This window comes from Scardinius erythrophthalmus (assembly GCF_964197995.2).
Source record: "Scardinius erythrophthalmus genome assembly, chromosome: 5".
Lineage (NCBI taxonomy): Eukaryota > Metazoa > Chordata > Actinopteri > Cypriniformes > Leuciscidae > Scardinius > Scardinius erythrophthalmus.
Window position 1 is genome coordinate 53,292,094 of NC_138225.1, and position 27,603 is coordinate 53,319,696.

The 27,603-nt window shown below is 40.4% G+C and overlaps 1 protein-coding gene across 1 annotated transcript in view; it reads right to left on the reverse strand.

Moving 5' to 3' along the window:
* astn2 (astrotactin 2) overlaps window positions 1-27,603 on the reverse strand; it is a 455,595-nt gene that overhangs the window by 204,849 nt on the left and 223,143 nt on the right. Inside the window, exons 6-7 of the mRNA XM_081365202.1 lie at window positions 26,488-26,631; window positions 15,524-15,691 (exon numbers count right to left, since the gene is read on the reverse strand). Of these exons, the coding sequence (XP_081221328.1) occupies window positions 15,524-15,691; window positions 26,488-26,631 (312 nt within the window). The remainder of the gene's footprint in view (window positions 1-15,523; window positions 15,692-26,487; window positions 26,632-27,603) is intronic.

Consider the following 27,603-nt stretch of genomic DNA (forward strand, 5'->3'; position numbering starts at 1 on the left):
GAAGGTTATATCTGAAGCGAGTTTGTTCAAGGTCCTTCAAGGTCGCATGGAGAGGCGAGGTATCCAGAGCAGATCAACTGACCACAGGGGTTCCTCAGGGTTCAGTGCTTGGACCCCTCCTCTTCTCCATCTACACCACATCACTAGGACACATCATACAGGCTCATGGTTCCTCTTACCATTGCTATGCTGATGACACACAGCTCTTCCTCTCATTTCAACCAGATGATCCCACAGTAGCTGCACGGGTCTCAAGCTGTCTGGCGGACATCTCGGCATGGATGAAGGAACATCACCTGCAGCTCAACCTGGCAAAGACTGAGCTTCTCGTCCAGCTCTACAACACGACTTCACTATCCAGCTGGATTCAGCATCAATCATCCCATCAAGGTCGGTCAGAAATCTTGGAGTAAAATTTGATGAGCAGCTGACCTTCACAGACCAAATTACAAAGACAGCCCGATCATGCAGGTTTGCACTGCACAACATCAGGAAGATCAGGCCTTTCCTAACTGAGCATGCAACACAACTTCTTGTCCAGGCCCTGGTCATATCTACTGCAATGCTCTTCTGGCTGGACTTCCAGCATGTGCAACTAAACCTCTACAAATGATCCAGAATGCTGCAGCTCGTCTTGTCTTCAACGAGCCCAAGAGGGCACACGTCACTCCTCTGTTCATCTCTCTGCACTGGCTACCTCTCGCTGCTCGCATCAAGTTCAAGGCATTGACGCTTGCTTTCAGATCTATCAAAAGCTCAGCTTCCTCCTACTTTCACTCACTCCTACGAGTCTACATCCCTACCAGAAGCCTACGATCGGTCAACGAGCGACGTCTCGTGGTTCCATCACAGAGAGCCACAACATCACTCTCCAGAACATTCTCATTCACAGTTTCATGCTGGTGGAATGCTCTCCCCACCCTCATCCGGGATGCAGAATGAAGAAAGACAGCTGAAAACCCATCTCTTCCGTGAGCACTTAACCTCTTAAAAAAAAAAAATCCTTCCTTTTCCCTTAATCCTCCCTTGTCTGGCTTATGCTACTTTGAGCAATGCCTGCACTTTGTATTCTGAGCACTTCTTGCATTGGTTTTGCCTCTTCACGATGACTCGCTTAATTTAGTCCTAATTTGTAAGTCGCGTCTGCTAAATGTACATTTTTGTGTATTTGAGAGCAACTTGACTTCATTGAATTCTTTTTTAAACAAAGTTGGAAAGGGTTTCAAGTGACTCTCTTTGAAGGACTTCTAATGCTGCGTTCACACCGAATGGGAATTGAGTGTCTGGAGCGAGTGATTTCCATGTTAAGTCAATGTAAAGACGAATTCGCGTCTGACGCCCGAGTTGAAAAATCTTTGGTGTTTCTGGTCACCTCCTTTCACTCTAGTCTGCTCAAATAATGCAGGTTATATCCGAATGAAAAAGTGTCGACTGCATTATGAAGCAAAGTTTCTTCACTGCAAAGTTTGAATGTCCATTTTGATCTCACATTTTACAGTGTGAACAAAACATTAGTAACTTTCAAGGGATGGTTCACCCAAAATTCTAAATTCGCTAAATGAAGGCAGATTGCATGAAATGGACAAAAAAAAAACCTTGGTTATAATTGGTTACATTGATTACAGTAACCTGAATATTCGTTACACCCCCCAGAATATGTGTCATGCCATTCCAAACCTTTATATGTATTTCTCTGTGAAACAAAGGCTATTCTAAACCTATTTTGTTTGGGTTCAGCACTACTCTTTTACTCTATGTGCTAGATTTATGCTACTGTACAATATAACCACATATTCCCTATAACGTTATATGATTAGATGGGTTCAATATGAGTAAGCATGAATCAAACAAATAAAAAAACATTGATCTGAAGCTTTTTGGCTTTTTTAACTGAATACTGTGACTTATTTTCCTTTCCTGCAGTCACCACTGTATATCAAGCATTGCATACTACATGCATGAGGGATTCAGTGCTGTCAGAGACATAGTTGTATACAATTTAGCAACACTTTGATCAAGAGCATACGATTCATTTATTTCAAGTCTTCATTTCCATTACAAAGGCCTCCTGATGTCCTTATATTTAACATTCGGAATGAAGCATGAGCGTTTGCCTATTGTGTGGTTTCTGCTGACACGTGGTATTATTTGCACGCCCAAACAACACTGGCACTGTGCCTTCTCTTTCTCACGGCCTGATGGCGAAAATAAAAGATTCGAGCACAATGATTCTGATCATCGAGGCTCTTTGTCTTTTTAATATCTGAACTCTGGTGATTAATCGATGCTTTCATTAGAATGCTTCTCGCGAAAGGGCAATTTTCTGATTTCAAGGTTCAACGCGTGGGCACTGGAAAAGAGATATTGTTGTTCGGATGAATATTTCCCGGTGTTACACAATTCCGAGGGAAGCAATTCCGCCTATGGACCTTGAGAAGATTTATCATGTTACACTCCCACGGAGACATATGGACAAGAGTAGAGTAGAGAGAGAGAGAGAAAACAGGGCTGATAAACTCTGAACACTATGAAATGACAGAGCCATTTTGTCCTCTATTAGTTGTCTGTGTGTGTGGGAGAGAGACAGAGAGAGAGAGAGAGAGTGCAAACGAGGAATATTTATAGCAGATGAATACAAGAGAGGCTTGGCTAGCTTTTATTAAGTCGTGAGCAAAACATATATTTCTCAAGCCACCCGTGAGAGAGGAGAGGAGGGCAGGGATTCGGAGCTGATGACCTTGTGGTTTAATCAAAAGCTGGTTGTGGGCCGAGATTGGGCTGGCGTCGGGCCCGGACTCTCACTGACTCAGTGTGTGTGTGTGTGTGTGGAAAGACAAGAGTCTTCTATCGGCCCGTTCTCCATCTCGCTCGACACGGAGAGAAGCGTCTGATAACGCTCGGCCTGGCTGTGGTCACGGCAGGACCTCAAGATACGCCAGACATCGTTTATTAAGCAACTCTCCGTTTATTTAAATTCAGTGGTGAGTTACTCATCCTCATATAGTGCTGGAAACGTTCATGCTGTGATGCTTAAAAGGCACTGGAATTAAACTCCAGTTTATTATTTTGTTTCTGTTTAACCCTTAAATGCATACCTCGGGTCTTTAGTGACCCGGGACGTCATTCACTACCCTCTTCCTCATTCATTTAAAGTTATATCAACCTTCTTAGTATTCCTCAATCAATTAATTATAAACAATACAGCAAGAAAAAAATAAGTAAAATACAATTATAAGAGAATGCCTGTTTTCCCATTCAATTTTTTTTTTTTTTTTGTAAAATGTGGTTAGTTCAGTTCACAATGTCATGACAAAAACAATGGATTTGGGCCACATTTAGTTCAGACCGCACGTAGCCCAAGGTTTCTCAGGAGAATCAGGGATCAAAACACATGAACTGAACAACCAACGCGATCAGACAAAGAATGTAACAAACACAGGACTATAAACACAAAGAATAATCAATGAAAAAGGAAACAAGAAACAGGTGTAACCAAACAATGAATCACCATAGAAACCAATGCCAACAACAGAACCAACTCAAGCTAAACTCAAACACAAACCAGACCGTAGCAAATTGATTTGTTTCCAGTTTACACTCCTGGTAAACCATTTTTCAGCATCATTACTCCAGTCTTCAGAGTCACATGATCCTTCAGAAATCATTCAAATATGATGATTTGATACTCAAGAAACATTTATAATTATGTTGAAAACAGTTGTGCTTTCTTCAGGATTCTTGTTGAATATAAAGTTCAAAAGAACAGCATTTACTTGAAATATATATTTTTGTACCATTATAAACGTTTTTAATGTTAAGTTCCAGTTTCTACTCTTGACATCATTGACATGTATCAGTGTGTCAGTTTATTTGGCCTGTAATGTCACTCTCTACTGCACTGTTTCATGCAGTTTTCCCATTATTTACTTGTGTGTGGCGTGCGGTGGACTGTCCCGCAGCCGGTGTCTTATCTAGCGCTCAAACATTTGACTTTCATTGGGTGGCTTTCATTTCAGCAGGATCACAGCAGCAGGATATGAATTTAGAATGAATATGATTATGAATATGATCCGGCTTCCTGTTTATGACAGATCATCTGCGCTCGCTGGTCTCTCTCTCGCCAGTGTTTGTAAGTCTGCAAACCTGGAACTGTCTCCGAACAATCTGCAGCAATAAACAACGATAGCCTATGTGTGTGTGTGTGGGACTGATCGAGAGACATCAGAGGAGCGGTGTTCACCGTGTTTCATCTGAGATAAGACACAGGGCTGTGAACTCCAAGGATCAAATCAAAAGAAAATATAAGATATTTGTGTCAGTTGTACATAAGATTAACTAACAGCCAATAAGCTCTTTTATTTATTAGCATTATTATTTTTAATCTATGACAGATGATGTTATGTAATGCTAAAGTCACAATCTTCAGTAAATCAAGTAGTGGATAGATTTGTAAATACCAAAAATATTGATTACTCATCATGTCCAACCATTTGCAAAAGTGAGAATGTACACACACGTTTGGTTCTGTACGGATTTTTAACATTTTTGTCTCTTCTGCTAACCCAGGCTGCATTTATTTGATCAAAAATGCAGTGAAAAACAGTTACTGTCAAATAATATTTCAATTTATATCAGCTGTTGTCTATGTGAATATATAGTAAAGTGTCATTTATTCCTGTGATCAAAGCTGAATTTTCAGCATCATTACTCCAGTCTTCAGTGTCACATGATCCTTCACAAATCATAATAATATGATGATTTGCTGCTCAAGAAACATTTATGATAAAAAAAAAAAAAATGGTGTGCTTAATATTTTTGTGGAAACTGATACATTTTTATTGCAGGATTATTTGATTAAAGTTAAAAGAACAGCATTTAATGGAAATGGAAATAGTTTATAATATTATAAATAGTTTATAACATTATAAATGTATTTAGTGTCATTTTAATGCATCATTGCTGAATGAAAAAAAAAAAGTATACTGTATGGTAGCCAAAGAAAGTATTTAGACACTTTTAGACATTTTAAGTGATAGTCCAAATGTATTTTCTTGGGAGATCCACAGAAGATCATACAGGTTTGAAACGAAATGAGGGTGAGAATATTATGACACAATTATTATTATTATTTTTTTTTTTTTGGATGAACTAACACTTAAAATGTCAGACTTTCACTGAATTAGATACAAAAGATCAAATCAAGTGGAAAATGTTCTCAAATTAACCCTAACCCATAACTAATGCTCCTATTACTCAGATTCTCAGGAATAACTTTAGCTATTTTTGACTGACTGGCATAAGTCAGTTCTCCTCAACTTTACACAGCTTTCCAAGCAGAATATCCACCGGTGTTGTTCAATATATTACTAGTAAACATGCATGCATATGTTAAAACCTATCAAACAACATTTTTGTGAAATGTTTTCATTATATGACTTAAAATAAATGGCCATTCATTAGATGCTTTATAATATAATGCAGACATAATTAGTGTCAAACTAGTGATGCTTGGCCTGAAAAGTCTGAGACCCACCGGTTTAATGGTTTGCTAGAACATGCTGTGATCCGTCTAAAAGGCCCTCCAGATTCCACAGCTCACAGATAAAATGGAAAGATAAAATATGCAGTTTCAATGCTGATTAATGCATAACTTGAATACCACACTTTTCCCTTTCCTCTATAATATCTATAATATAGTACACACACACACACACACACACACACACACACACACACACACACACACACACACACACACACACACACACACACACACACGAGTTGAATACACTGAGAGAATCTGAGTAAATGAAATGCCTCAAAGCAAAGATCTCGCAAAATGTTAATAGGAGGTTTCCATTGTTAACACTTTAACAAGTGTTCTTGTTACATATCTTACAATAACTATAAATTGTGCATAATTACATGCAACTAACCCTCAACCAAATCCTAATCCTACCCTAACCCTAGAGTAACATGCAGTTAATTAATATTACTCTGTACTTAACTGTATAATTACACTGTAACAATGACACCTTAAAATAAAGTGTTATCGAATAAAGACAAGCAAACTGCTATTACACAAAACAGCCATGTAAGTAGTTTCAATTAACAACTTTAAATAGATATAATATCTCTACTCATTGTAAATTAAATTAGCCCCCATGATTTGTATAATATATTTCACCAACAATGAGCTTCTTGTGTACAACAAGTGTTGAGATCCAACTGTGAAAACATTAATAGCATCATTCTTACACAGAGAGCATCAGGGTTCAGCATTTCCAGCAGAGGATATTTAGAGACAACAGGAAGATGCTGATAATGAAACGCAAACATAATCTCCTGCCAATTATCTCCATAATATGTTATTTCTGCATCTTCCATATAAAAGCACAGCTTCATGTCTTCAACTGTTTCATTATGCTGTAGTTGTTAAAACAAGCCAAATATGTATACATCATAACCTGATATTTACATTTATTATGAATATTATGGTTTACATGTAGTTATATGAGAGAGAGAGAGAGAGAGAGAGAGAGAGAGAGAGAGAGAGAGAGAGAGAGAGAGAGAGAGAGAGAGAGAGAGAGAGAGAGAGAGAGAGAGAGAGAGAGAGAGAGATTTTTGTCAAAATCTGTTTCAGTACTTCAAAATTCTTTTTCTTTTTCTGTTTATTTGCAGGATTCAATTCAATTTTACATCCCACAGTTTCAATAAGCTGTGAGACTTCTGGACCTCGGTGCATTTTTTATTTTTTTTAAACATGCACCATTAAAAAATACCAGGATTTAACAGCAATTTCTTACAATAAAATACTGTATGCTATGTCATTTTAGATTGTAACCAACAAATTACTGCAGCAAAAACAAAAACAAAAACAAAAACAAAAAATTGTGGGATAATAGTGGGTGCTTTGTTTGAAGTCACCATTATTGTGGTCATTGTTCCCTTTGGCTGAGAACTTGGAGCTAATTTGCATGCCAGTGTATTTCTATTTCTCAACAGTACACAGAAAAAGTTGTATTTAATTACCGCAATATTATTACAACCCCTGCTCTCTTAATGGCTATTAAAATACTCTAGACAACATTACTTATACACTATACCGCATAATACTGCTATACATAATGTTGATTGTGAATTATGACTACGTTTTTCTGCTTCATTTATTTATTTATTTCTAATAGTTGTGTTCTGAAAGAGTCTTAAAGTCCCCCTGTGGTGAAAATCCAGCTTTTAATGTTATTTATGTGTCTATGTGGTGTTTTTAATACGCTTTAAAACAAACCATGTGTAAATTCATAAGTCGACGCCATTGCTGAGTATTTCCTCCTTAAAACTGCAGTGAACCAAAGACAGTCTCAAAAACACGCTTTGAAATCGCTGGTGTTTCTGTAACATTTAAATAAGTAATTTTGAGAATTTTAAGAGTGTTGACACTTGCAACACCAAGGTCATGAGTTCGATTCCCAAGGAAAGCAAGAACTGATAAGAACTTAAATGTGTACCTTGAAATGCAATGTAAGACGCTTTGGATAAAAGCATCTGCCAAATGCATACGTGTAAATGAAGTCACAATTCCATATGATGTATTTTTTTTTTTTTTTTTTCGGATTTCAATTTTGTCTTCTGAAAAAAAAAAAAAAAAAAATCAAAAAAAATCTGCATTGATTTCACAGTAAAATTCTGACCAGTGATCAGAACACAGTAACAATTCTGCTATATGTGATTCAAGTTATGACTAGATTTAACTGCTTAACTTTTATTTCATAACAAATAGTTGTGTTCTGAGAGGAAATCGATGACATATTGGTGAATTTGTGACGTCACGCAAAACATTCAGCAATTCAGCCTTATTATTATTTATTTAATTTTTTTCCCCTAAATGTCTTGTTTTCTGACAAAAAAGAGATAAGATAAACAGTAATAAGAACAAAGCAAAACACAGTATTTTATCAAAATAAATTGCTATTTAATCTGAGTGATTTTTACAGTGTGCATTTATCCCTTAGACATCTGCGTCATGCTCTTTGTCCACTGCGTGCTGTTGTACTGTGGTGAATCTGCTGTCTTCATGCACACACGGCTAAAGTGAAAAGCGAAAAAGAATCCCATTGTACAGTAAATGTACATGTGCCAAAAAAAACCCCTCAAAAATACCATCTATACATGGTAGATATAGAAACTACAACAATGAGGCAAGTGACGGCTCCATCTGTCAACTCACGCTTTATTCTGCTTCTGCTCTGATTAGACATTATTTCGGCGAGCCTGGAGTCTAGTGTAAATGGCTGAGTGAGCAGATGAAATAGAGATGGGACTCAACTAGTACAAGATGTAGAGAGGAACGCATCGGCTCTTGGCCGAGCGAGCGTTCAGCTGATGCTAAGCTCAGAATCGCTCTCTGTACTGAGCCGGAGAGATTAAAACTCTCTCTCATTAACATAACAATATCTCGACAGCTCCAGCACCATCCTCAATGCTTACATACGGAAAAAAGCATCAGGCAAATCGAAGATTTTAGACTATCACTCCACAAAAAAACCTAAATAGAGTTTTGATTGCTCTCCGAATCATTGACTCCAGCTGCCTTTGAGAAGCCCTCTTTTGTCATTTAAATATCATAAATACGGCATGATCCAGTAAGTCTAATGCATGTGTCGCTATGTGTTGATTGATTTAATAGGCTGTGTGTGTGTGTATTGCTATACACTCTGCTAATATTAATGATTGCCATTGTGCATGTGTGGCACTGACTAATGTGCAGTGATAAATCTAGGCTTATCTGCTCACACAAACAAGGGTCGGCCACTGTTATACATGAGTGATTGAATGGCACTCCATGCACATGCAAGACTGTTTTATGGTTATAATATACACTCTAGATATATGCATTCAAAAAATGTGTGAATATACTGTACAGTAGTATCCGCAGCTTCAGCAGAGGTTTGCAAGCATTATAGACATTCAGTCCTGCTTTTCAAACTGCACATACTCTGCACCTGGTGTTATTTCAACTAATTAATGGATCCACTTAATGGTGCGAACACTAGGCCAGCAGTTAAAGATTTATTATTTTTCTTACCCATTTGGAAAATCATCTTGTTTTAAGCAAAGATTCACTTAATTTTGATTTATTTACCCAGAAAACAAGACATAATATTGGATGGCATTTTAGTAGATGCATCTTGATTTAAGAATTTTTAGATATTTGGACTGGAAACAAGATGATTACTTAATCATACTTAATACTAAGTAAGAAAAGCATTCTGATGCACATGGCACACAAAATTGGAAACACTGTGGGAGTTTATAATTGGGTTTATAATTGTGACAATGAACACTTCAATTAAATTCTGGATTTTCAAAAAATTGTGAAGTTCAAAATATTGACTCTTTAAAATACATTCAAGAGTTTTACACACTGGTCTATTATAGATATATAGATATATAGGTCTGTTCCAGAAGTAAAAACTCCATTCATTTTCTCCACAGGGACAATAATTTTTAATGATAACTTAATAAACATTTAAAGGCAGATCTACTGTGAGCTACGAGGTTGTTAATCGATGGTATTTGCTTCTGTTGAAGATGTCAACCTGCATTATTTCAGCTTATTTTTTAAATAATTGTGGGTTTCCTGGTGGAAAACGCGACTTACGGTTACGACTGTAACCTTGGTTCCCTGAAGCGGGAACTCGCGCGGCGTCAATTGACGCTGTGGGAACGTTCTGCGGGATTGCGTCGTGAAGCATGTGTGAAATCAGTCCAATGGTGGATGGTGACATCATAAAACTATAAAGCACACACAAACACAAACAACACTAGATTCTAACAAACTACTTGCACAAATACCTCGCGCTCTAGTTAGTACAGATCTGGAGTTTCCGGTTACAGCGTTCAGCGCACCTTCATCCATGAGAATGCACATTATCACTATGTTTTATGGCTGCCAATTGGTTAAAATATAATAATGATCTCTGAATGAATTATCTTGAGCCTGCTGAAATGTTCCTATAAATATATTTTCTTTCCAACTGTGCATTCTGAATAATAAATAGGCTAAATATATTTATCCACTAAGCTGCCGCAGTCCTATATGCTCGTCTTCTCATTAACAGTGTTTTTCTTTTTCTGACATTTCATACCTGTTGGGTTTACATTTTTAAATGAAATTGACTATTAAAAGGATTGCTTGTGTGCTCTGGTGTTTATTCCAGTCTTTTAAAATAGTTGAATGAATGAATGAATGAATGAATGTTCGTGCACTGCCAATGACAGTCAACTACTTTGAATATTAGAGCATTTTGGGCATAAACAAGATTGACATCGAAAAATGACAGAGAATGATTCAAATATTGAATCCAAATAAATAAATGTTGGTGGTTCGTGCTGATGTTATTCCTCTGTTCTCACACACTTCAGCGCCGCGGTCACTAGTTTAGACAAACAATGGTGCAATAATGCCGAAATAACACCCGCTGCTTTCTCAGATCAGCTTGGGCTGGATTAAAACTTCATGTTCCGATGAGTTTGGAAAATTCTACACACAGTAAACATCAGAATATCCATTCCCCTTGTGTCGTTTTGCTTAGTCTTATAATAAGCAGACGAGGCGTGATAGATGGTCTTTCATCTTTACTAGACAACTTGCACATCACCACAGTACAGTGCTACCCGCATGGCCCAACCCTAGACGGGCGTCAGCACATGCTCCTAACTAGTGTGGCATGCTGGGTAATGTAGTTCTTAAACTAATGTACTCGTAACATCACACTCCTGTCAAATTTTTTAAATCTTATTGCGGACGCTCATTTTAGGTGGCGTTTGTTCAATTCATTGACCACTGTACATTGAAAGTAAACATAACCGGAAATAAGTGAGACGAACTATTTCCAAACGGAAGTGCTTCAAGCTCAGTGTAAGTGGTCCGTTACTGTTTTTTGTACAGTAGTACATTGGCAACCAGAGCTGCAGTTCAATCAAACCAATGACCTTGGTGCTGTAGGCATCGTGCTCTACAGGAACAGAAACACTCAGAGGAGGACGGCAAGGACTGTGGTGGCACATGGGACAGTAATGCCCTCGTCTGGACTAATGAAACTGATTACTGGCCAGCCTCCAGCGTATGCAATCAAAGCTCAGCTGCTCATCCAGAACGCTGCAGTCCTGACTGATAGTCAGCGTCCTCAAGTGCTCCCGCATCACGCCTCTGCTAGGCTCCTATTCCTGCACGGATCGATTCGGAAGTCTACGGCACACCTTGTCACACCGTCGAGAAGCACTACAGCCAACTAGCAGGACAGCACTACTAAAGGTATTCGACCAAAGATTGGTAACAAGTCTTGTAATATATAAAAGCTTGGAATAATTCAGATTTTTGATGCATTTATTTGATCAAAAATAAAGTGACATTTTATTACAATTTAAAACAACTGTTTTATATTTTAATATTTTGTGATCTTTCAGCATCATTACTCCAGTCTTCAGTGTCACATGATCCTTCATAAATCATTCTAATATGATGATTTGCTGCTCAAGAAACATTTATGATTATTATCAATGTTGAAAACAATTATTATTATTTGTGGATTTTTTTTAATGAATAGAAAATTCTCTAGAACAGAAGTTAATATTTTGTAACATGGTAAATGTGTTTATGGTCACTGTTGATCAATTTAATGTGCCCTTGCTGAATAAACGTATTAATTCATTATTTATGGCATCAGTAATTATATGCATGTATTGCCAGTTCATGTTAGTTAATGCATTTAACCAGTGTTAACAAATGGACCTTAGTATAAAGTGATACCATTATATATTTGTAGACTTCTATTTTTGTTTGTTTGTGGCTATCTGTGTTTTTAAGATAACATTGTATTTCACTTTGGTAATATAATTTGGTTTTTATTTCCGTCTTTCAAATGCCTTGTTTAGCACACGCAGCACTTTTCTAACTTGCTGTTCCTTTTGGTTTTCCAGATTCACCTTCACATTTATGAATCTAATCTTTAATGTTCATTCAGGTGTGTTAATGCATCACCAGTGACGGTGCATTAGTGATTTCATGCGGCTTTTACAGTATGTGCTAAAAGCAGAGGAGATATGATCCGATACAGGTTTACTCCTATACAGAACCACTCATATTGTCCCCTCCTTTTCTTTAGGAGTAAGCCCAGTTAAAAGAGAGAAAGAAGAGGTAGATAATGCATCTAAATGTCAGGTCACAGAACACTGGCTTAAAGATCGGAGCTTTCATGGTGCTGTGTTTAAAAATAAATGCAGGCAACAGACCTATATGATGAACTAGAGCTGTATTCAAAGACATTTACAATGGCTGAGGCCAAACTATGAAAGGAATATTGCGGATTGAACTACACAAGCTTCTGCTGCTCATTACCACAGATAATAATTGAATTTCAGTGTGTATAAACAAATGGGAAACATTTTCACAGTAAATAAACTTGTGCACTTACAATTTGCTGTTTTATAATGCTGTTATAAATGTATAACCATGACAATTAAGTCTTCGCATGAGACTAGTGTGACAGAACTCACAGTCTTGGCAGTGAATAATAGGCTGTTATGGAATATGTTGTGTGTTCGTCAATCACTGTGTCACAATCAAATTGACGGTATACGTTTACCCCCGCTGTCTAAAGAGCACTGTGTGTTACAGCTCTTGACCATATTGCAAAAGAGCAGCTACAAAGACAGATTCCTTGACAATAACTGTAAATGTCAAGCGTGAGGCTCGTAAGCCCTGGGCCTGAGACGTCACAGCGGGCTTGTGTTATTCCCATGATCCCCGGGCATCGGCACGCTTATCAAACTGACGCCCTGCAAACCGACTCAACCTGACTGAGACCGTGAGCACCAGATTACCACAGAAGGTCATGATAAATAAATGTATTTCCCCATAAGTGTGTGTGTGTGTGTGTGTGTGTGTGTGTGTGTGTGTGTGTGTGTGTGTGTGTGTGTGTCAGATGGCAACTTTTTTTAATGCATGTATTTTTTTTCTTTTTTTCTTTTTCTTTTTTTTTACTGGTTATTCCACATCAAACTATAAAAACATATTTTAAGATGTTATAAATAAAACAAAGATTATTGAAGTATGTTTTACAAGAAATTACTATTTCAGTCTTTCTACTTAAACATTTTACATTTAATTCAATGTGAAAATTAGTTTCTTTGTGATTATCTGTGAAATTTATTGCCAATTTCTGTTTGATAATTCTACAACTAATTTGTTTTTCAGCGCTGAGAACATGCTTTAACATGCATTCTGTTAAATTATGCATGATAACTTTGGATCACTTCTCTAACACTGGCAGATATTAATTAATTTATTGCTTATTTTAAGAAGAAACAATATATAATTTTCTAGCTTTCTATACAATATAAATGGCTCAATCATTTTTCAATATCCTTTACTCTTGTAAAAAAAACACTTCTGTTTTGGAAGACTGGAAAACTAGAGAAGACCTTCTTTAACAGCCAACAGATCCCAACCTGAAGCTTTTGACTGCATTCACACTGAAGCTAAGCAGGGTTAAGCCGGCCAACAAAAAAACAAACAAAAAACACCTGGTTGTCTGGTCTCAACTGGTTTAATCTGGATGTAGCTGGTTTAATTTGGTCAGACTGGTCTCCCCAAGGGTGCAGCGATTTGTATTATTTTGAAGCACCCCCGGACGCCGCCATTGGCTAACGGAACCCCACCTGCAGTTAGCATCCCATTGACTCCCATTCATTTTGGCGTCACTTTGACAGCGAATAACTTCACATCTGAGGCGTTTAAAGACTCCATTTGTCCATTATTTATTTCTAAAGAAACACGAAAATGTATAAAAGGCTCCATTACCTTGTAGCTTACGTTATGGCCCTGTAGAAGCAGTTTTTGTAAAAGTAGGCTAACGATTGCGTCACAGCCACGCGACTCTCTGTCGCACAGTAGGAAATTACCGTATGGACAGGAAGAGAAGCTCGCGAGCAATCGGGAGGACGTCGAGGCAAAATGACAAAGTAATTAATCAGAACACCTACAAAAAGTTTCTCCTGCTCCAAGATCATGGACAGCTCCTACTCACGCTCTCCGTCTCTGCGAGTTTCGGAAGGTAATGATTCAGATTGATCTTGGCACAGCCACTAGAAGACAGACGGTTTGCTCACGTCACATCTACGTCGTCGAGCTCAGTTTGAGTCTGCGCAGTACGCTGGACCCCCAGGAAGTAAAAGTTTCTAATGGGCTTCACTTTGTCTCCGTTGAATCCAATGGGGTCGCTGTGTCCATTTCTTTTACTGTCTATGGGTCTCCCAGCCTGGCAAAGATGGTTTCAGTTGGTTGGTCGTCTAAAGGAGTGTCTAAAACCAGCATGCTTAACCAGCTATTACCAGGCTAAATTCAATTAAATCGAAATTGTATTTCACATTACAAAATCAACCTAAATATATTTGGTTACACCAACAAAAGTAAATTTAAAGGGGTGGTTGATTATGATTTCACTTTTCTGACTTTAAGTTAGTGTGTAGTGTTGCTGTTTGAGCATAAACAACATCTGCAAAGTTACGACGCTCAAAGTTCAAAGCAAAGGGAGATTTTTGCTTTTACAGAAATCGCTTTTTAAGGACTACAACAAACGGCTGGTAGAGACTACACCACATTCCTCCCGGGCCAGTGACATCACCAACCCTATAATTTACATAAACCCCGCCCCCTGAACACGATTTATAGATTATCCTGACATAATATGCTAATCAATGACTAGAAGATAACTACACATCAGCTTCATAAATTCATCAACTAACCATTCAGAAATGTCCTGTTGCTTCTACATGTTGTCACTTCTCGAGTCTCTCCATCATTGTCTGACTCCGGTTTGAACATAAAAGGCTAAAAGTTTGTGACATTTTCAGTGCATGTGTGTGTGAGGTAAAAGGACACAAGTTGTTGAAGCTCCACCCCCTGTGCCGGGAGCAGCAGCTCATTTGCATTTAAAGGAACAGACACAAAACAGTGTGTTTTTGCTCACCCTCAAAAATGGACAGTTTTAACATGCTATATAAAAATATCTGTGGGGTATTTTCAGCTAAAACTTCACACACTCTGGGGACATCAGAGACTGATTTTACATCTTGTGAAAAGGGCATTATACCACCCCTTTAAGAATAAGATCATTTCTTTTTAACGTAACAATTGCAGGTTACCACTTTTTACAGTGGTTTAGCTTTTTTTTTCACTTTCTTCAGCAGGATAGTACCACAAAGATGGCAATATCCGAAATTGTTGTCCTTGTGGGGAATTGTTTTTTGGTCCCCATGAGGAAAACAGCTTATAAATAAGTGATGCTTTATGAAAATGTAAAAATGCACTTTGTGTGATGGGTTTATGGGTCGGGTTAGTGTAAGGGGAGAGAATATACAGTTTGTACAGTAACATTAGGTCAATGGAATGTTCCCATAAAACATGAAGACCCAGTGCATGTGTGTGTGTGTGTGTGTGTGTGTGTGTGTGTTGACTCACCAGTGTCCTGGTCACAGAGCTGTTCACAGGGGTCAGTCGTCCTCTGACCGCAGTAATCTCTCACCCACTGGGTAGAGGTGTTGGTCTGGTAGTACAGGGTCAGTTTGGCTGGATTTAACCAGTTGGAGATGTCCAGATAACTGCCCATGCTTACTACAAAACTGCTTCCTATATCAAAAAAGAAAAAGAAAAAGAAGAAAGTTTCACATTTATCTTAAGATCCTTTTCACATGACCATCAATAACCACATTCCTAACATGTCCTACACAAAAATAAAATAACCATGGTGTAAGATTTACATTTAAACTATTTTCATTCGTAAATTTCACAAACAATTATAAAGAAACTGCAAATAACACTTTGAATTAAAAGTGACATTTTGAAGTAGAAAGGTTAAAATTGGATTTTCTTAGAAATCATGTTTATATATATATATATATATATGAACAAGCTGCTCATTTCCATACAAGAAAAAAGTATGCATATGTTTTTTTTTTTTTTTTTTTGTAGTTGTCTTTCATATTTGAAGCATCAGACTTTTATGGCTAATATATAATGATATAATGAGAACATGGAGCTCAAACTTGAGGATAAAGTGACCGTCCAACATTAAATTCACATTAAAACCAGGTCAGAATCTCTTGAAACATCTAAAGATCTCCAGGCCTCTCTTACAGTGACTAAGACTAGTGTTTATGAGTCCTCCATCACACAAACACTGAACAAGAACGGACACAACGTAGGATGTCACTGCTCTTCAATAACATCGCTGTCAAAGCTCAGATCTCTCCCCAAAGCACAATTAAACCCTGTTTATAAATGTGTTCCCCCTTCTCTCTGTGTCCATCATCTCTCTACACCTGTCCTGTTCTGCTAATGTGTGAATTCAGCACTTCCCAAAGATAAGGGCGACTTAAATGAAATTGCTTTGCTGCTTCATAATCCTCTTTGTCGTCTTAAACCCGAGACCAGAGGCTGAGCGGGACGTGTGGACGCCTGCCAGAAGCTGCACAGAGACACAGGGGTTTAACACAGCGTGCCAGCGTTTGTGCCTGAACTTTACACGCCAATATGAGGAGAAGCAGCGAGAGCAACGTCTAGCTAAATAAAACAATTCATTTGTGTTCAATAAATATACTGTCACTAAAATGTTAATATAAAAATGTTTTAAAAATACAGAAAATTATTTTAAAAAGTAAAGATTCTGAAAGCATTGAAGGAGATCCCATAATAATTTAACATATTTATATTTGTAACAATACATTATATTGTGTTATATGAAAATATTAATATCATATTTTTTTAAATGAAGGTTTCATTATAAATATGGTGATTATCTCTAAGATAGACACCCAACTTAATATTTGATATTTATTTCCCATGTGAATCTAACCATGTCAGCAAATGGAAAAGTCAGCCGGCTGTTTATTATTGTTAATTATTGTGCCGTTCGTCCCGACAGCAGGGGCGCCTTTTACCCCAAATACCATACTTTTACATATTCTTCCATTATTGAAAAACTGTAGCTTTGATTACCTTAAACAAAACTGAAAATCATTTACAAGACCTTTGTCTCATTCAATAATTTTAGCGATTCTCATTTGCAACTTAAATCTACAACCTTTTAAAAAACATCAAATATTAGATCAAATAAGCACAGAATACAAAGCCGCCTTTTACCCTGGTGCGCCTTTAGTTGTAGTTGTAAAGATACTTATAGTTAGTAAATTGTCTAAAGTGGACAATCAAAATAAAGTGCAACCTAAGAGTTTCCTAAATATGGTATTATTAGTCTAGATTCACAGTTCGTCCTTGTGTCAGGACTTGTGAGTATGAGATTTTTAACAAAGATTTAACACTGATTTAAACCGTATTGAAATAATTGGGATCAGTCAGTTCACTTGTGTCATCAGTTATAATGCACTGGGGCTCGGTCATGCTGGAATAAAAAGGGTATTCCCTAAACTCTTCCCACTAAGCTGGAAGCATAGCATTGTCCAAAATGTCTTGGTATGCTGAAGCATTAAGATTTCCCTTCACTTGAAGTAAGAGGTCTAGCCCAACCACTGAAAGACAACCCCACACCATAATCCCCCCTCCATGTTCTCCTGGCATCCGCCAAACCCAGACTCACCCATCAGACTGTCAAACACAGACATGTCACTCTTCCCTCCAAAGAACATGTTTTCCCTGTTTTTAAGGCTGCGTTTACACTTGGCATTAACATGTGATCACCGTGATCTGATCAAGCAGATCGGATCATAAGCCAATCAGCACACGGTGTGTTTACACCTGTCCACATCAAGTGGCTTCTGTATCTGGATAACAGATCGGATCTCGCATTCCCGCAGAACAAAAAAGAAAAAAAGATAAGGAAAAAAGGATGGATCCGGTGCAAAGTCGGGTAACGCTTTATTTTGATAGTCCACTTTAGACATTCTACTAACTATAAGTAACTTTGCAACTACATGTCAACTAACTATCATTAGATTATTAGTAGACTGTCTGCTTAATATCTGCTAACACTTTATTGTGATGCTCCACCAACAGATATTCTACTGACTATAAGTAACTTGGCAACTACAATTCAACTTATTCTAGTAACCCAAAACCTAACACCTAACAGTCTACTGACAGTCTACTAATACTCTAATGAGAGTTAGTTGACATGTTGTTGCAAAGTTACTTATAGTTAGTAGAATGTCTAAAGCGGACTCGAAATATAGTGGAACCCAAAGTCGACTTGAAGTGTTGGGTTTTCTTTTAAAAACAGTTTTCAGTCGGGGGACATTTTACAAATCTCGCAAAATGAGGAGGATGAAGTTCTAATAATGTGCAGGTAATTAATAATTAGCAAGTGCTAATAATGTGGATAGATGCCGTAACGGAAACGGTACAGAGAAACGTATGGGTCCGAGTACGTTGCCAGTTGTGGTGGGAAAAATGCGCGTTCTTTACAGAAAATGAATGGTTCTGCAACTTGAATGTACTTCGCAAAACCACACAGCTCTCAGTTCCGGAGAGAGGAGGGGAATAACGACATGTTTGTGTGACGTCCACCTGTGAATGCAGACACGACGGCTGGACTGCGTTTACATTACACTGAGATCCGATCACAACGCGTCCTCGACTCCCTCCGAACCTGGACACGCTGATCGGATAACATTCCCATCAGAAGCGCGTTTACACTTGTCTTTTCAATGTGTATGTGGACAACATCCGGATACAGGTCGCATGTTAATGCCAAGTGTGAACGCAGCCTTACACCACTCCATCTGATGCTTATCATTGTACTTGGTGATGTGAGACTTGCATGAAGCTGCTCAGCCATGGAAACCCATTCCACGAAGCTCCCGCCGCACAGTATCCGTGCTGATATTAATGCCAGTGGAGGTTTGGCGCTCTTCGGCTGTGGAATTACTTGGCGAGTAATACGCACCATGTGCCTCAGAGTCAGCACACAGTGACCGGCTCACCCTGTGAGTCTACGTGGACGTCTGCTTTCAGGCTGAGTTGCTGCGGTTCCTAAACACTTCCACTTTTCAATAATCCCACTTACAGTGGACAGGGGAATATCTAGCAGGGATGAAATTTCACGAACTGACTTATTGCAAAGGTGGCATCCTATCACTGTAACACGCTTGATTTCACTGAGCTCTTCAGAAGCACCTTTTTTTGCACACATGTTTGTAGATGCAGTCTGCGTGGCCAGGTGTTTGCTTTTTTACACCTGTGGCAATGGGTCTGAATTCAGTTCAGCTGAACTCAAGAATTAAGAGATGTGTCCCAATACTTTTATCCATATTGGGCCCTATTTTAACGATCTGAAACGCAAGTAACTTTCTGGGTGGATCTCTGCAAGATAGGGCCATTGTGTGTGTGTGTGTGTGTGTGTGAGACACACACTATACCTTTATTTTAAATATTTATTTTGTTTTATTAGTCAGTAAACTTTGATATTTGTTTTGAAGTAATTATTTGTGGCACATCAGGCATCATAAACCATCAAAGGGCTGCAAAATTCAATATCGCCCATCCCTAATAAAGCACATTATTAACAGCCAAGCAGTGCTAATGCCATATATACAGTGCCAGTTTTTATGTTATTTTATTTTTTTATGAATACCATAAATATAATTCAAATGGATGCACTCAAAATGTGCCATGCATTTTACTTTATTGTCCTTTTTTACATTTACAGTTTATAATCCTCATAAACAGGAAGGCTATTGCATAAGCTAAATATACAGCTAAGAGCAGTGAACTATGTCTGAAATGAGTGTGACAAATTATTGGGGGTTTCAGTGTGTGTGTGTGTGTGTGTGTGTGTGTGTGTGTGTGTGTGTGTGTGTGTGTGTGTGTGTCCTAGCAAATGAAAAGGCTCATAAATCAGCCAGATCATGTTTGTATTTGAATCCTGTAAGGGTTTGTTTAGCAGTTTGGGATACAAACGACACTATCATTAAACCAGTAGAAAACAATAGAAGTATATGATTATGTATTCACTAATATATTCATATATACTGTACAGTATATTCTAATATTTATCTGTGTGTGCGCAGCTCCAGTCTTTCAACAAATTAATCATAATCATAATAAGGGTCCAGCAAGCAGGTAAAAGAAACTATTACACGGTAATAATATATGACACACACACAGTAGCAATATGGCGCCCAGGTGTTATCTGCAATTTAGGTCATCTCAATACAAGCACCTGCAGTCTCACTATTCTCACTATTATTAAAGACAGATTCAAAATATATACGTGTCTCGCAGACAGATCATCTCACAGCTTTTATAAACAGTTCTGTATGTATGTGTGTGTGTGTGTGTGTGTGTGTGTGTGTGTGTTTCGGTCATGTTTGCTCTCTGAGGGTTAGACCAGCTGACAGCATCTCTGACAGATGGTCCAGGATCTCTGGACTGCAGCATCAGCATCACATGGCTTTAACTGGAGGTTTCTGGAGGACAGAAGATGCTCTTCAGTGTCGTCTGACCTCTGCTCTCTCTCAAACCCTCACCATTCTGCAGAATCGCTGAGACAAGATATCTTTGTTTTCTTATAAAAGTTTAAAAGGTTAGTTTATCTAAAACACGCTTGTGCACGGCATCATCTCACGGGTTCGCGTTTTTAAAGTTTGCGCGGAGAGAACTTAAGAGTTTCTGTTTTCACGGTGTCGTGTTAGCGGCCCCTAAGTTAATGACTAATTGTCACATGCCTGTCCTGTCTTGTGCTGCACATGGGTGTTTTGTTATTTTGGGCCATGTGCTCGTGTCTATTGTCTAGCCCCTCCCATCTTGTTATCTGATCATTGGTTAATTTGTTCCACCTGTTCCCTCTTGATTTGTTCCCTTTATAAGTCCCCTCTTGTTTGCAGTCTGTGTTGGTTCGTTGTCTTATGTTTCCTGTTCCCTTTGATTCCCTAGTAAGTTCATGTTCTGTTTTCGGTTGTAATATTTGTTAGTTGTGTTTTCCCCCTCGTGGGTTTTGTTTTGTGTTTAGCCTTTCTTTTATTAATAAATTCTTATTCTCTGCACTTGAGTCCTCGCACCTTTTGTATTTCCCCATTCCGTGACAGAACGAACCAACCCATTGAGGACTCAGCAGAAGAGCTCACTCATCCAGCAGCATGTCCGACAGTGTCTCTTCCCCAGTCACCGAGCGGGAGAGAGGACAGTCTTTTTTGGGAACCCGGTTGGTCATATTTCGCGGGACCCGTGGAGGCCGCAGTAGAGGAGGTGGTCGAGAGGAGTCCCGACACCACTCTCCACTCTGGCCCCTCTTCGACCCTGGGTTGGTGATGTCCAGCCCAGGGTCCCATTCGCCACTGGTTCCGTTCAGCCCAGAGCCCCATTCGCCGCTGATTCCGCCTAGCTCAGAACCTGCACATTGCCATCGGAGACAGAGGAGGAGAAGGAAGACCTCCTCCGTGTCTGTTCCGGTGGTCCCAGTGCCGGTGGTCCCAGTGCCGGTGGTCCCAGTGCCGGTGGTCCCAGTGCCGGTGGTCCCAGTGCCGGTGGTCCCAGTGCCGGTGATCCAGAGTCCGGTAGCTCCAAAACACAGGAGGAGGAGAAAGGCTCCCTCCGTAACTGTTCACGTCACGTCTGCCCAGCCAGAGACTGTTCATGTCACGTCTGCACAGCCAGAGCCTGTTCACGTCACGTTTGCCGAGCCTGTGTCACCGGACAAGATGGCCGCCGCAGAGCCTGTGTCCCCTGACAAGACGCCTGCTGAAACGTTGTTGGATTATTTTTCGACGCTAGTCAAGATCCTAGATATTCCCAGGAATGTTCACGTCACGTCTGCCGAGCCTGTGTCTTCCGTCAAGATGGCCGCAGCTGAGCCTGTTCATGTCACGCCTGCCGAGCCTGTGTCTTCGGACAAGATGGCTGCCGCCGAGACTGTTCACGTCACGTCTGCCGAGCCTGTGTCTTCGGACAAGATGGTCACCGCCGAGTCTGTGTTTTCGGACAGAATGGCCGCCGCCGAGCCTGTTCACGTCACGCCTGCCGAGCCTGTGTCTTCGGACAAGATGGCCGTCGCCGAGCCTGTTCACGTCACACCTGCCGAGCCTGTGTCTTCGGACAAGATGGCCACCACCGAGCCTGTTCACGTCACGCCTGCTGAGCCTGTGTCTTCGGACAAGTGGGGCGCCGCCGAGAGTGTTCAGGTCACGTTTGCCGAGCCTGTGTCCCCTGACAAGATGGCCGCTGTCGAGCCTGTGTCTGTTCCTGAGCCGGTGGTGCCTGTTCCTGAGCCGGTGGTGTCTGTTCCTGTTCCTGAGCCGGAGCCAGTGGTGTCTGTTCCTGAGCCAGTGTCTGTTCCTGAGCCGGAGCCAGCGTCTGTTCCTGAGCCGGAGCCAGCGTCTGTTCCTGAACCGGAGCCAGCGTCTGTTCCTGAGCCGGAGCCAGCGTCTGTTCCTGAGCCGGAGCCAGCGTCTGTTCCTGAGCCGGAGCCAGCGTCTGTTCCTGAGCCGGAGCCAGCGTCTGTTCCTGAGCCGGAGCCAGCGCCAGCGTCTGTTCCTGAGCCGGAGCCGGAGCCAGCGTCTGTTCCTGAGCCGGAGCCAGCGTCTGTTCCTGAGCCGGAGCCAGCGTCTGTTCCTGAGCCGGAGCCAGCGTCTGTTCCTGAGCCGGAGCCAGCGTCTGTTCCTGAGCCGGAGCCAGCGTCTGTTCCTGAGCCGGAGCCAGCGTCTGTTCCTGAGCCGGAGCCAGCGTCTGTTCCTGAGCCGGAGCCAGCGTCTGTTCCTGAGCCGGAGCCAGCGTCTGTTCCTGAGCCGGAGCCAGCGTCTGTTCCTGAGCCGGAGCCAGCGTCTGTTCCTGAGCCGGAGCCAGCGTCTGTTCCTGTGCCTGTTCCTGAGCCGGAGCCAGTGTCTGTTCCTGAGCTGGTGTCTGTTCCTGAGCCGGAGCCTGTTCCTGAGCCTGTGTCTGTTCCTGAGCCTGTGTCTGTTCCTGAGCCTGTGTCTGTTCCTGAGCCGGAGCTGGTGTCTGTTCCTGAGCCGGAGCTGGTGTCTGTTCCTGAGCCGGAGCCAGTGTCTGTTCCTGAACCTGAGCCAGTGTCTGTTCCTGAACCTGAGCCGGTGGTGTCTGTTCCTGAGCCCGTGGTGTCTGTTCCTGAACCTGAGCCGGTGGTGTCTGTTCCTGAACCTGAGCCCGTGGTGTCTGTTCCTGAACCTGAGCCGGTGGTGTCTGTTCCTGAGCCCGTGGTGTCTGAGCCGGTGGTGTCTGTTCCTGAGCTGGTGGGGTCTGTTCCAGTTCCTGAGCCGGTAGTGTCGGTTCCAGTTCCTGAGCTGGGGTCTGTTCCAGTTCCTGAGCCGGTGTCTGTTCCAGTGCCATGGCCGCCCGAGGGGTCGTCTCCACCGTGGCCGCCCGAGGGGTCGTCTCCGCCGTGGCCGCCCGAGGGAAAGTCTCCACCCTGGCCGCCCGATGAACTGCCCGCTCCGTCCTGGCCGCCTGAGGGAGAGTCTCCGCCCTGGCCGCCCGATAAACTGTCATCTCCGTTCTGGCCGCCAGATAGACTGTCTGCTCCGCCCTGGCCGCCCGTTGGACTGTCAGCTCCGCCCTGGCCGCCCGGTGGACTGTCTCCACCCTGGTCTGTCCCTCCCGTCCCTCCCTGGTCTGTCCCTCCCGTCCCGCCCTGGTCTGTCCCTCCCGTCCCGCCCTGGTCTGATGGAGCGTCTGGTAGCCGCTCCGTAGGGAGGGGGTAATGTCACATGCCTGTCCTGTCTTGTGCTGCACATGGGTGTTTTGTTATTTTGGGCCATGTGCTCGTGTCTATTGTCTAGCCCCTCCCATCTTGTTATCTGATCATTGGTTAATTTGTTCCACCTGTTCCCTCTTGATTTGTTCCCTTTATAAGTCCCCTCTTGTTTGCAGTCTGTGTTGGTTCGTTGTCTTATGTTTCCTGTTCCCTTTGATTCCCTAGTAAGTTCATGTTCTGTTTTCGGTTGTAATATTTGTTAGTTGTGTTTTCCCCCTCGTGGGTTTTGTTTTGTGTTTAGCCTTTCTTTTATTAATAAATTCTTATTCTCTGCACTTGAGTCCTCGCACCTTTTGTATTTCCCCATTCCATGACACTAATGATCTCTGCGACGAAAGTGAATCAGTCAAAACTAACTTTAGCTGGACAATAACTTTATTCTAGAGCTGCTGTAAAGCCAATAAATCTCTGTTACTTTAATTTCCTATTATCACTGTAAAGCCGCTTTGGAACAATCTACATTGTTACAGTATTTTTCAATTGCTTAAGCACAATCTTGTAAACAAGGCCCGGGTTTTCAAACCCCTACACACAATTAGCACAACACTACACCAAAGTAGCACAACACCTCAGATCATTTGCAAAATGGAACACTTTTGTCAAAACTATAATAAAAACCTTATTTTGTTGTCATAACATAAACACAACCATCATATGGTCTGATTGTGTTTGAATCAGTTAAACGCTCCTGTGCTCAACCTAAAACACTTTTAGCATTTACACAGAGAAAGTGTCAAAATAAATTCACCAACACCACATGACACGAATTGTGCAGACTTATGAAAATAGTTATTTATTTTCATGTACTCAAGTCAGTCAATACTGAACATTTCAACAAAACATTCATAACAAAACATTTTCCAGTTTTCATACAGTTTTACAGTATTTGTTGAAGACAGGTGAACTTACCTGTTGCCTTTTTATAGCGCGTAAACCTGATTGGTGTGTCTACAATTAAGCACCAGTGTGTGTGCACATATGGTGGCTGTGTTTAACCAATTGGTTCATGGGTGCGTTCATTTGAAAGCCTTTGCTTTGAAATTGCAAGGAAATGACATCATGATGCATTTTTGTGTCAAATGCATGCAAGTGTGTTTAGTGTTTTGCAAATCACTTTTTGCAAAAAGTGCGAAGCTGACAATGTGCTTACAGTTGTGCAAATCTAAGCCGGTGTTTTGCTCCTTGAGTGTAAGGTTTTGCTAATTGTGGGAAAGTTTTAATTTTAGTGTGTAAGCAATTGAAAAAAAACTGTAAAAGCACTATATAAATGAAGCTGACTTGACTTGACTTAAAAATGAAAATTCTTTCATCAGTTACTCACTCCCACGTCGTTCCAAACCCGTAAGACTTTCATTCATCTTCGGAGACACAAATGAAGCTCTTTTTAATGGAGTCCGAGGCATTTCTGACCTTCCAATGAAAGTCTATTCACCCAAAACTCTGATGCTTCAAAACATTCACAAAGAGATCGTATAATAAACCCACATGCATCGAGCTGTGTATTCCAAGTCTTCTGAAGAGAAGTGGGTAATTTAATTTAGTCTTTTGTTCACATATAAAGATGTTTTTGTCTTGCTGAAGTGAATCTACTGTAATGCAGTAAGAGCTTCCTAATGGCGTTAAAGTAAAGTTCATGACATTGTTAAAAGGTTTTGTGAGACTATTATAAACTTTATTTTACCAAGAAAGAAAGGATACGTCCTAATGCATCGCTTTCTGCCAGGACTTTTACGTGCTTTTCCCAAACCACTGAAGTGACCTCGACGTCCGGGTTAGCGGTAGCATTAGCCGTCAGGCAAGTGTTACTTAAATAAACTCCTGATGTACTTTCCAATGCCTCGTACATAACCTAGTTTTACTACTGTAGAAGTTTGGTGCCATTCTGGGCATTATTAGTGGGGTCATTTACGAGATACAACCTTGGATCCATTAGCACCTGCACTAAGCCATCCGGCTGATATCGAAGTAAGTAAGTAAGCAAAGTTTATTTGTATAGCACCATTCACAGACAAGGACGGGTCACAAAGTGCTGGACAGTAATAAAAATCAACAATCAAATAAAATAACAACTGTAGAAGTACAAACCTAGTACAACTCCACAACTTTACTGCCATCAGATTCCATAAAAATTCAATAACAAATAAAAAATAGAAATAAAGGCATGAATAAGCATCTCCATCTCTTTTTTGGAAACCATAGATCTAAATGTTTCTGAGATGGAAAAAACAGGTGCGAACCACAGACTTAACATGACTGTTAAAACACATCGATCTGTCAAAAATGACACCCAGATTTCTTATGTCACTGCGTTCAGAGGATGATAGACCCTCGAGGGCCTGCTTAATCTTAGGGGTAATGTTGTCTGGGGCAAAAATCATCACCTCTGTTTTATCCGTGTTAAGTTGCAGAACGTTCTCAGCCATCCATTTTTATAATGGAGACGTCTCTAAATAAGCTCTAACTTTAATAATGTTCAGCCAAGGGAAGAGAAAGCTTCTGGGGGGTTGTTTGGGTCGAGGTCATGGTGCAAAGGACCCTAGGTTGATTTTACTCCGAACCATCCCTTTAAATGCCTTGTTGCCCAGTTCAGTCCGCACCACTGGAACCGACAATGAGAAAATATCCTGAGACCGAAGGCTATAACTACCTACACATCTTTTACAGATATATGCAGAGATGCGCACTGTGACTGTCAGGAGATGCTCACCGTCAGCGATGAAGTGTTCGGGAACGTGGAGCGTGACCTTGACGGAGAGCGGACAGGACTGTGTGCCGTACACCACCGCCACCACACACGTGCAGACGGTGATCAGAGTTAGCGTGGCTTTGCTCATGGGACTCTGTGGACAGCCTGTGGGAACAGACAGAAGAACATGATTATACAGATCCGTCTCAGCTTTAAACGAACCCCTCGCTAAACCCCGCCATCCACCGTTATCAGAAAAGCGTTCGCTCTTTCTTTGATATACACTACTACTCAATAATATTTATTTTACAGTCTATGGTTCAAAGTTTTGGGGTCAGTAAGATTATTTTCCAAAGGAGTATTTTACGCTCACAAAGGATGCATTTATTTGATCAAACATACAAACAAAAAAAAAACTGCTGTTGTGAAATATTATTACAATTCATAATCAATGTTTTCTATGTACATATCTAGTAAAGTGTCATTTATTCCTGTGATTTAAAGCTGAATTTTCAGCATCATTACTCCAGTCTTCAGTGTCACATGATCCTTCAGAAATCATTCTGATATGATGATTTGATGCTCAAGAAACATTTCTGATTATTATTATTGTCAATATTGAAAACAGATGTGCTGCTTTATATGTTTGTGATAACTATGATAACTTTATTCCAGGATTTTTCTGATGAATAAAAATAATATATTTTATTTTATTTATAACATTGCAACAAATGCTTTTACTGTCACTTTTGTGCAATTTGGTAATAGTAGTAGTAGTACTCTTTATTTGTCCCTTCTCAGGGCAATATCTGCAGCATCAACATGCAAACGGACAGAACACAAGTCATCATAAACATGCATGAACCATAACAACTCGGGTATTTGCGTACTTCCATTTTCCTCACAACTTTACGATGTGAGAAGAAAAAAGGGTTACAGTTTATTTTAAGGTGTCATTGTCACAGTGTAATTATATATTTATTTAAGTACTGAGTAATAATAATATTAGGGTTAGAGTAGTATTAGGGTTTGGTTGAGGGTTAGAGTCATGTAATTATGCATAATTTACTGTTATTACTATATTAAGTACATGTGTAACAAGGACACTGTAAAATAAAGTGTTACCGAAAAAAGAAA